Below are 11,944 nucleotides of genomic sequence, written 5' to 3' on the forward strand. Positions count from 1 at the left end.
GCACGTGTTAGGGTCATGGATGCCACAAGGCCACCCATGACGCAGGTTCACGACTTGCTGGAACAAATCGTGGTGTTTACTCGCAAAGAGGATGGAGTTGTGGAGGAACTGGGACCTTGGGTGCTGCAAAGGGTATTATTTTATCATTTTACTAGCCTTCATACCAGCGCTTACGCGCATGTAAAATCTCTCAATTTTTTCTCTACTCTCCCATACAATCATATGGGGTGGTGTGGATTTTAGTTTCATGTCTAAATTACGATACTATTATTTTTTGTAAAAATTAATAAATTTTAAGTTTTTTTAGTAGTTTAAAAACTTAACCATTAGAATTTCATTCTTACTTTATTAATAGAAAACGATGTGAATATATAGATTGAAAAAGAAGAAAGAACATAAGCACGCGTGCAAAAACGAGTGAAGACCAGTCAACGCACCCTCTGGTGTTTCTCAACAGATTCAATTTGTTTCTTGTTGTTCTGGCTTGGACAGCCTTATGATATTTGCATTCTTTGAATTATAAGTTTTTTGCATTAGTTTATAGTGTAATATAATGCAGCATCGCTAATTATCGCATAAAAATGTTCGAACAATAAAAAATCACGTTTAGATTATGGTTTATACACAAATTGCACCGCATTTGGTGATGCAAGAGAAGTGTAGATTCTGGCATGTTGGATTTCATCTTGACATGGCTAATTGATTCAAACTCGTACTGTCACGACATCACTCCCAAAATGGCATAGAAATCTGGAAAAATCTGCTGTGCGCGGCTGTATGCCATGCATACAGCAAATCCCTGCCTAAACTTCACACACGGCCCCTCTGCATCTCACATTCTCATTTCTTTTGCCTGCAAAAAATTGTTGTATAACATACAACAATGTACTGCAGATGAACCCTAGAAATCTCATGTTACGTACTATAATGAAAGTTCAATTGCAATTAGTAATCGGAATCATATCGAAGTAGGGAACCGGGATCATATCCAAAAAGATACAATTCTCCAACACATATAAACTCGTCACATATGTTCGTTAGTTGAGCTAACATGGTCATTTACAAGTAACAACAGACACAAGCCTCATGTTCTCCAAATCCCTCGAGAAATCCAAATCGTTCAAGATAACATTAGAAAATGATAACAGCCGACCTCCCTATTTAGACTTCTTAATAATTCCAGCATTTTGACTTGCATGTTTCCAAATCAAAGGACTAGTCAACCACAGTCCAATAGGTAATGCTGATCAATGACGAAAGAGTGCTTAAATTATAATCCAAAATCACAAAGATTCACGTAATCAGATTAGTTTTAAGCTTCTACTCTAAAAGCTAGACGGCCTGAACTAATTTAATCACCATTCATGTACCTCAGAAGGGAACAACTGAAGTTGGTCTGTGATCTTAAAAACAATATAAAATATAATGCTCAAGACAGTTTAGAACTCAGAAGATTGCATACATGTACTGCTTGAGTAGAACTGAATATATGGGCGGTCAGATGCCGGCATACCAGAAGATCCTGGATACCCCCAACATAAAAACAAGCAAATAATGATGAACATTAAGAAACTAGTGTAAAATCCACTATAGAGATTCGAAGACGTAAGAGTAAGGAAAGAATATGTGATCCATCCAACTGATCCAACATAACAGTTTCACATTAACACGGGGATACTGGATTATGGTTTCTACAGAGGACAAGTTACCTCCGGAAATTGCATTAGTCATAGATTAGCTTCAAGTCTTTGGCCTTAGGTAGAGCATAGATCAAGACAAGCATATAGAACATCAAACATGACATCTATAAATCAAATTCACGGACTTGTGCATGCTCAATCCAGTTGTCGAAAACTTTACCGAAATTGGTTCATTTTCTTCAATCCTGTAGACCTGCAGTCCTGCACCCTCATTTAAACCGAAGAAGGTTCAGAAGAATAAGTAAACAATATGAAACCAGAAGAAGTAAAATACCAAAGAGAATAAGCAACCTACTCTGAACAATCTAGTGTGCCTCCTGTAGTAGTCTGACTCATCTTCAAAATCTCCTTTAGCAATCGACCAACAGAAGTCTTTATATCCTCCGTCACAACCAGCTGCGGAGGCACAGATTCCAAAGCATATGACATTATAGTAAGCATAACATCAGCCAGGTATAAATTCTTGGGATTCCCTCTCCCCACATTCGTGGTTTTGGTTGGAGCCCACACACTTCTGTTCACAAACTTGCAAGATTCTCGCAAGACACAATTTGAACAAACCTGGAAGGTAGTAGAAACACGGCATCAATAATCTTACAAATAAAAAAAAGTGAGAGGATGAGAAATAATAAGACAGGAGAACTGGCTCACAGTTTCTTCTGGTATTTCAAAGAATTTGCGCAATCTTTTAGCAGCAAAAACACTATTTTTTACAAGTGAAGGACAACCAAGGAGAGCCACCTTTTTCAAGTCGCTCCCTGATAACCATCTGGAGAACCAAATGTTAAGATCACAGACACGGTCACACGGCTAGGATTATCAAATTAAGTTACCAGCAAAAAAAAAAATAGACACAAACAAACTGGAGGACATTGATGAAAGCAGAAACTAAAGTCCCAAGAACTGAAATGCATTTCTTGAATGTAGTTGAAGGGGCATAATGGTCTACAACTCAGAAATAAAAAAACGGGGAAGACCCAATTGCTGCTCATGACTCAATCAGATTGCTGTAAATTGCTGTTTCAATTCTTAGGGTTGAAAGAATGGTGCAAGTAGGCAACAAAAGGGTAGTTCAAACTTTGAATTTTTCATCTTCTGTATTCCTATTTATGGCTTCTCTACTCAATATTAAACGTCCACAAATCAGTCTCAGTAAAAAAAAAGGTCTGGTAAATACTAGGCATGGTCGGAAACTGTGTCCTAAATATCTAGTGAAAGAAAAGTAATAGATACTAATAGAAAACTTATAGTTTTTCAGAATCACTCTATTCAGAATAGGAGAATTTTAGCTCCACATTGATCCCACAATCTGCATGGAGTATGCCAATCAAGAGTTCAAGACCCTGTGGATTGATTGATGAAACTGTATGACATTTCCATACAAACAAAACCATTGCCAAGTTGATCATATATAAGAAAATGATAATGTTAATATTAGATAGGTCCATGTTCCAGTCATGCAAAATTTCCTCCCAAACAAAACAACTCCTCTGCTAGTGAAGCAGTTGCCACCTCAATTAACCACGAGCATTTTCCAATTAACTAAATAACAGTTTATCAGTTGGAACAGTCAAGTTTAAAAGTAATGTTAGAGCGAAATGATGGAAATACTAGCTAGAATATATCTTAGGCGGCTAAAGCTATAAGAGAATGATATTCACAGACTGTATCCAACTTAAACCCCCAATTCATTTTCCTCTTCCGATTATGTGCCAAATAAGAGTCCTTGATGAACTAACAAACATAATAGACCCTCCCATCATCAGCATCAATTTTTAATATATCAATGCCGGGAGGCCTCTATCATTTATGCACCAAGATATGTATCAAGGCCGGCATTCCACAAGCACATTATCAGTTTGAAACTCAAATAACAGTTCTCCATTGGTTGGTCAAAATCATATGATATTAAAGATTTCAAAAGCAATAAGCAGTTGAAACACATCTAACATGACTATAGAAAGAATGAAACCCATTTCCATGAAATGGAAACGTAAACAATCAAGAACTACAACATTTAAACCACCCTAATCTTAATATCTTATCACCTCTATTTTTCAAGAAAACAAGCATAAAACTCAACTAACAGTAGCAAATAACAGCAAACAAGCAGTAAATCCAGTGGTAAAAACACTTACTTTACAATTTCCTGCTTGTCTTTGCCAAACTTCTCCGCAGCATACTTAATATACCCACGGCTATATCTATTATTAAAGCAATCAAAGTCCAACTTATCTTTAAACAAAGATGAGAATGTAGCATTGGAAAAGTAGCCTTCTTTGTACAAATAGCTCACCACCATCTTCATTTCCGGCGACAACTCTTTACACACCTCCGAACTCTCTCTGATCACCTTCTTCCCCGTCTCACCCTCAGCCGTCTTATTCGTATACACGGCGTACAAGCTGATCCGACTCTTTGGATTCTCGGGTTTGTTTCTGCCAGCCTTGGAATTGATTTGGGCGGCATTTGGGTGGGTCTTGAACTCTTGTTTGAGCTCCCTCAGGCTCTGTTTGAGTGGGTCGTCGTTGGTTTCGGTGTCGGAGGAGGATTCGGGTTTCGGGGATAGTCCGACGGCCTCTTTGAATACGAGGGATAGAGGCTTTGTGGGTTTGGTTGAGATTGTGGGTTCGAGTGAGGTGAGGGGTCTGAGGAAGATGGAGGAGAATGAGAGAGGTTGGTGAGGGTTTTGGGGTTTAAGGAGAGTTCTGAAGAGAGACATGGTGATGGGTTTTAAGGATTTTAGCAAACTGCGAATGTAAGATGGGTTTGTCTCTTGAGTTTGAGTTTGAGTTTGAGTTTGAGTTTCAATGTGGTTGTTTTTTATTTTTACTTGATATCGTGGTAACTTATATAAAACGAAACGATCTTGGTTAAACTTTTGGTTTACAGTATGTAAGATGGTTAATTTGTCAACATTTTATCACAATTTTGGTACACCATACACCCTCGTACCGTTTAGAAATTAGGTATATGTGAGTATATTAGATTTTCAAATTTTCAACCAATTTAGTGATTATTAAAATATCAAAGTATATCAAATTAATGAACGAATTAAAACTATTAAACATGAACCGTTCAAGTATATAATGAGTAAATCACATGTATGAATGTCTTAACGATTGTCAATAATCTATTCATATATATCTACAAACTAAACGGTAAAGATATAAATATGAAATTAAAAACTTAATAAATCAAAAAGTTCTTGTACGAGTCTATGTGAATAGGGGCAAACATCATTGCAGGCTTGCAGCCTAACCCTCACGGAAGGAAATCTGCCGAAGATTGTCCTTATATTTCCTGCAACTTATCAGGGAGACGAGGAATAAGATCTCATTAATTCCTTGTTTCAATCACCTAGTCAACTAGTGAAAAAGGATTGAGCATGCCAGCATCAATAGCTAACCTTCTATTACAGAATTATAATTCCAAACAATTGCACTGGCTGACCATACCAAGAGTTAAGGTGTTCAAAAAAGTGTATCTGAGTACACAAAAGAGCCAGCTTGACATTACAATTAGTCTAGTCTGAACAGAAGGGCTTTTTCCCGACGAAATTTATGCAAACGCTAGATATTGCATCTTAGGGATTCTTAGATAAATTTAACCTGACAGTTCCTTGAAGCCTTTTGAAACAGAGCAAATTCCTTGTAAAATTCCTCCTTTGAGTACATAAAACCATCCATATTAATGGTCATCTTCTCCAAAACTTTCCCATTCTTCAATAAATACTATCACTTCCCTCTCATCCTCGCGTCCTTTGAAACCACTTATGGAGACAGTTATGAGATGTGATCGCAAACAAGTAGGCGCAGGCTCATTCTTATTCCACCAGTGATGCTTTGTTTTCCATCGGCGCTTTGAGTACTCTTCTTTCTTAAACTCTATGTCACTGAAGGTTTCTTCATCCTCCCAGTCATCCTCTGAGTTTGATCCTATGTTGCACGGATACGGACACGTGTGTCCGTATTCGACACGATACGATACGCGGACACGTCAAAATCTCAAGTGTCCGACTTGGACACGTGGTAGACACGTTAATTAATTTTTATATTAAAAATATAGTCTCTAAAATTAAAACTTAGTCAATCCACATTCAAACAAAGTTTCATAATCAAAACACATGATAAATAAAAAAAAAAGAACTAGATTTCACTCATCTCCACCAATACCATCTTCTTCAATGACTCCCACTTCAATATCATCATCATCACCAAACAAAACCGCCTCCAATTGTGGTTCATCAAGTGAAAGTTCGGCAATCTCAAGTCTTCCAACATTAGTGTCCTCCAATGAATCAAACTCATCACCTCCAACATCCCACATTTTAGTGCTACCTTGATTGTAGTTCTGGCTTTGCCTTATGAATGTAACTTCTATTTGTATAAACTCAATATGCATGGTTCAAGACAGATAATACCCAAAATTTCTAAATATAAATATTTAGAAAATGTGATAGACTGCAGAGTTCTGGAACAACTTGTATAACATTCCATGAAAATTTGGCAGGGAAGAGAATAGTTATCAATGGTGCATCAAAAACACGTAAAGTACACCATTCAGAATGTAAAAAAGGGAAGGCTTACAAACTGTTGGAAAAATTAAATATCATGCCAAAGAAAATTTAACATGAAAGAAATAAGTTCTAAGATTAGAGAAAGGCAGGGACTGAGTCAAACCAAGAAGATAAAGAGATGTTTACATAATACAAAATACGAAGCCACCAACAATTTATTCTCACTTTGCAAACTACCGGAAAGGAGTATAACAAAAGAAAATTAAGAATAAGAAGCATGTAATCCAAAACAAAACAGCTTCGAACTGCTAGCATATAATAACTTTTTCACAAAGAAGAAAAGAAGCATCCAACTCCGAAAAAAACATTCTATGAATTTTCTAACAGGTACTGTAAGAGCTAAAAATAGTATTTATCACCAGTCAAATAAACCAACATATTCAAAATTTTCATAATACCAGCAGAGTAGGAATTAAGTGTTACTTACAAAATCTGACTTGGAACACTTGAGACCATGTGAAAGTGCAGATATATATAATGCAGACCATGTGAAAGCTAGCAGTTAATTAACAGCTATATGGAATGCAAGATTCAGTAGTCATACTAATGACCTGCGTCTGGTAATACAGTTTCACTATTGGAAATTGATCACAATCAGGCACTTTTGTTTCCCCATTGGTTTCTACAGTGAACTAGAAGCCAATATGAGTAAGTTGACAGAGGCATTATATCAAACACTTGGTGGGCAATCTAACAGACTTCAATTTTGATAAAGTATGTACAGACCCCTTGCAATGGATTTTAAAGGTTCCATCGTGCAGGAACGCAAGACCCCTTGCAATACCAACACATATTTAACAAAGATAACTTCAGAAATGTTTCATCAAGCAAGTAATCAGATAAGTACCCAAGTTAACAAACACCCAAAAGGAAAATCGTGGAATGATGATAGTAGGCATTATGAGAGAAAAGAGCATTCGTTTTTGGATAGGGAATCTGGATGGAAGAAATCAGTGGATGATAAACAGAAGATTGAGAAAGATAAGAAAAGGAGTGTGAAGGAATCTAGGCGGAAAAAGAAGAAAGGAAGCAAGAAGAGAAAAGGAACATACCCAACAGAAGAAGAATGCGGCTGTGAAGGCTGGATGTTATGAAGATCGTGGAAAATGGGGAAGCAACTCGGCTCAGAAAAGAGGTGAGCACCTCGGCGATGGCGACCCCGCCCCCTTTCCTCTGCGTCTTTGATGAAGATCGTGGAAAACGAATGCGGCTTCAGGCTGGATGTTTCTTTTTTTTGGGTTTTTATGTTAAATCTCAATTATACCCCTGCGTGTCCTTGTTATTTTCGTGTCTAGTCCAGACACGCACGTGTCCACCGCGTGTCCAAAATCAGACACGCGTGTCCTAGCGTATTTGCGCGTGTCCGCGTGTCCAATACGCGTGTCCGTGTCTGACACGCGATACGCGACTATTTTCGCGTGTCCGTGCAACATAGGTTTGATCCATTTTCTGAATTTTCTTCCCACTCCGAGTTTTCTTCATCCTCTGAACTTAGGCTTGAATAGTACTCATCCTGGTGACCATTAGATTGATTACATGAGGAGATTAAGTGCTACGTGCTGGTAAAACATAACATGTGGGTAAGAAATCTTACATCACAGTTCCCATTATATTTTAAGATGAGACATTTCAGAATAGGTGATCTCTTTAGCAGCTCCGCGAGCAATATCCAACCACAGCATTTATGAAGAACCAGCCTCAACTGGGTCAAACAAAAAGCAGGTAGACAACGAGCCTTCAAGAAAGGGATTATTAACTTAACATTAGTTTATCCATACAAATATTCTTAACTCATTATTGCCAAGTCCCATCCGTAGAAACTAAGATACAGTACAATATTGCAAGAACCACAAATTATGTACAGTTATGAAAATCATTAACAAGAACCATAAAATATGTCTAGTTATGATCGTATCCCCTATTTCGCCCACCAATTATTTCCTTCATATAGTCCTATCTACAAAATAAGTGTAAAAAGAACAGGTTGAGGAAACTCACATACAACACATGAGCTGAAAGAGAGAGATACTTCACGCTGGAAATAGCTGCAAAAAGTGCAGTTGCAAGGTCACAAAAGTCGTCTTGTTTATATACTCCATGATCTTCAATAGTGATGAATGCTTTATCCAGGGACGTTGAGTTCTCAAATGAAAAGCTCGGTATTAAGTTCATCTTCACCTTAAAGCTTTCAAGCTTTGGGGCATCAATAAAAAAAAGCGTGATTGAAAGGATCTCCATATCCCCCACCGATAGAATGGTGTATCCTTATTGTTAATCTCTTCAGTCTAGGGGCAGAGATCTTGAAATCACAATGATTTTCACAGAATATAACTTCTGTTATTATACTTAAATCTTCAACCAGAGGGCAGCATGAGAGAAGAGAAGCCTTTCCATTGAGTCATAATCAGGATCGTGAACTTGGACATGAAGAAACTTTAGATTAGGGAAACAGCCCGACTCAGGAGGATCATAATTAAGACAATCTGAACTCAGCTTCAAAGACACTAGTCACTAGTGTCTTGCACAAGAAGACACTTTCAGGAAACTCAACCGTTGGTCCTCCTGTATTTGACTAAACATTAAGGTCAAGTTCAGCAACATTACGATGGACGGCATTACGAATCCAACCTTCAATACGAGATACTCCCTCAGGACGGAGATAAATACAATAAAGACGAAATCTTTGAATGTCGGATGAGCCAGGACACAGAAGTACATGATCCACAAATGAAGAGAAGTTTGTGAGATCAGAAGCCCGACCATTGAATTCGACGTCTAGAGAAGGAACAAGAGCCCATAGCTCATATGTTCTTCCATCTTGTTGCGAGAACGCTGGTCCTCACAGCGTACTTAGTTAGAAGGAAGGAGAGCACATGAGACAGAACCTTATCTGGTAATTCACTTGTCCTATCTCTGTTTCTGCTTACTTGAACCTTTGACTGGGAATCCATTTGAACCCTGAACTATCTGTTTCAGTCGAAATCCAATCAAGCCTGTATCTTTGGTACTAACAGTAAACAAGGTTGTAATCTACGCAAAGTAAAGCAAAGTCTCATCATTTAAGTTTCACTGAGACATCAAAACATTCAGTTTTAGACACGGAAATAGGGTTGTATAGATGTTTAGGCCTATGTCTACATTTCAATCCCAACTTCATTTAGCTATGCTTGAAAATTTCAATCCCAACTTCACTTCTTTGAATTCAATCCCTCTTATCTCTTCCTTCTCCGAGCTCGGATTATGGAAATTCAACCAAACTGAATAATAAAGACAATCAGTGGGGCACACTTATTCTCAGAAACAATTACTTCATCCACAACAACGGCAAAGATTACACATTTCTACTAAAATCAACAAAGGGCAAGACTTAAATTTTCTTTTGATTAAATTTACAGTTTCCAAAGCAGATGGGGATCTGGGGAAGTTGTGAGGAACTTAGTACCTGGGACGCACGAGATGACCCAAAAAAACCCTGAATCGAATAGCTGTTGAAATATCAGAAGTAAGACAGTAGAAACCATGAGAACACTCCCATAACTTCACTGCAATGTTCCCCAAACCCTATTTAAAGGCGGCTCTGTCGGGTTTTCGGGCCCAAGGACTAGTCCTTTTCACCTTTAGTTTAGGTATCGGGCTGAGATTTTTTTTTAAGTATTTGATTACTTTAATTTTCATGAGCATAATTCCAAGAGCATAGACGGAAAGCTCGCCTCCTATTAGCAATTTAGCATTATGCATTATTGTGTCGATAGCTACACTAACTAATATAGTATAATCTCTGAAAGACAAAAGAAAATAAGTAAATAAGCAATACACATGTAAACTTTTATATGATATTCAGGCTCGCGCCTTGTAGTTTAGATACATACTATATACAATGCAAGAGAAGCTATGTACCTACTCACAATTATAGTTTCATACTAAAGAGAGGAAGGATGGGTTACGCATCACTTACATGTGATCTATACATAGCCATAGACCACGGAGTATAACCAAGCAGATCAACGGACTATTTTTGTTTTGTTTATTCATAGCGCATTCTGAAAAAATAAAACTTATTCATATATTAGTTAGTTTTTTTAGCCAAATAATGCTCGTGTGAGAACACTCGCACGTGCGTCGTTCAATTTATTTTCTCCATCGCTCGCTGGGTAAAATTGTTTAGCAATCATATAATATCAGTTCTTCACTTTTACATTGAAAAAATAAATAAAGTGAATTAGAGATAGTAAATAACCTTGCAGTTAGACTGACTTTTCTTTTAAGAAATATATACATATAATATATATATATATATATATATATATATATATATAGTTTTCCCTCTTCTTTTATGATATGTTTTAGTTGTTGCACGCTCAGGAGTCTAAATTAATCAAACTATACCACATACCTGAAAAAATCTAAAGTAGTTGTGCGTTTTGCTCCCCATTGTCAATGGAAGAAATGAGAAAATAGAAATCACATAGCTTGATTAAATTAAACAATCTGGGCATCAGTGAATCAAACTCATTGCCCGGCCCTCTCATTGTCAATTTCAGTGATTGTTCTCAAACTCTTGTTGTGGGAATTTGTGATAGAGAAGGAACCTGAAACATAGGAGAATGTGGGAGGATATGTAATAACTGCCTATGACTATGAGATAGGGTTTTCAACACACAAGAGAAGTTTTAATTGTTTTAATCCTCTTAAATACCATTTTCACCTACTTTTATTTAATTATTTATGTAAGATTAACATCATGGAGGGGCAATTTAATAGTCAAGGTATAAGGCAGTTCCATAAGTCTTATTCTTTTGATTAATATTGATGAATATGTTGCAGCATGAACACATTATACTCGCAATCTAGGCTAAATTAAAAAAAAATTGAAAGGATATAATTTTATAGAAATTTGAAGGATAAATTACTGGTCACTCCTCACATTTTTACAAACTCGACAGTTTACTCTTTCAAGTTTCAATTTTCGACTGATCACTCTTTATACTTTTCAAATTCGAGCTATCTGGTCATTCCATCATCTTTCCATCCAATTTGGGTGTTAAGTTCATCTAATTTCTGTTTACCCAATAAACAACTTAACACTCAAATTGGATGGAAAAATGACGGAATGACCAGATTGCTCGAATTTGAAAAGTATAAAGAGTGATCAGTCGAAAATTGAAACTTGAAAGAGTAAATTGTTGAGTTTGTAAAAGTTTAAGGAGTGACTAATATTTTGTTCAAATTTTAATTACTCAATTTAGTCAATTACAATTATATCGTAACACAACCATATCACTTTCTGGGGTGTCATCAACAGAAGATAAAATTGTCCTAACCTCAAACCAGGACGACCGTTACATACCCTTATGCTACCATATACATACATAACAAGAAGTTGTGGTAGTTCCCACGATGATACATAGAAATAGGTCTATTCATTAAATAATTTCAGCATCGCTCTCAAATAATAGCTCAAATCTTCTTTTAGTACTATTCCAGAAGATTCGCTCATACTCCAAATATTAAAACCAAACATAAGTAGCAAGATCACGTCACCTGGATCCTAAACCAAAACCCTAGATAGCTAGAGTTTATCTGCGAGATGCACCATTGGGTCCTCAACTTGCCCCACAATTTTCTACAAAAAAATAGGGGCACCCATATATACTAATTGGAGACA

The 11,944-nt window shown here is 36.9% G+C and overlaps 2 protein-coding genes across 3 annotated transcripts; both read right to left on the reverse strand.

Annotated features, from left to right (window-relative positions):
• Positions 1–1,612: 1,612 nt before the first annotated feature.
• On the reverse strand, positions 1,613–4,475 carry LOC126789078 (uncharacterized). 2 transcript variants are annotated; one of them, XM_050515137.1, is made up of 4 exons: positions 3,839–4,475; positions 2,352–2,469; positions 1,996–2,261; positions 1,613–1,901 (listed from the first exon to the last, which is right to left on the reverse strand). In XM_050515137.1, exons 1-4 carry the CDS (start codon positions 4,420–4,422, stop codon positions 1,880–1,882), a joined length of 990 nt encoding a protein of 329 aa, XP_050371094.1. In that variant the 5' UTR covers positions 4,423–4,475; the 3' UTR covers positions 1,613–1,879. The 2 variants fall into 2 exon arrangements, with proteins under 2 accessions (XP_050371094.1, XP_050371095.1); XM_050515138.1 differs by having other exon boundaries at positions 1,992–2,261.
• Positions 4,476–5,115: 640 nt separating this feature from the next.
• Positions 5,116–9,779, reverse strand: LOC126787032 (putative FBD-associated F-box protein At5g56820). Its single transcript, XM_050512970.1, is given in 6 exon segments — positions 5,116–5,435; positions 5,437–5,638; positions 5,876–6,079; positions 8,626–8,647; positions 8,650–8,762; positions 9,083–9,779. Coding segments are annotated over 6 exon segments (828 nt in total). The 5' UTR covers positions 9,231–9,779; the 3' UTR covers positions 5,116–5,296.
• Positions 9,780–11,944: the final 2,165 nt, after the last annotated feature.

Source organism: Argentina anserina, chromosome 3, assembly GCF_933775445.1.
Source record: "Argentina anserina chromosome 3, drPotAnse1.1, whole genome shotgun sequence".
Classification (NCBI taxonomy): Eukaryota; Viridiplantae; Streptophyta; class Magnoliopsida; order Rosales; family Rosaceae; genus Argentina; species Argentina anserina.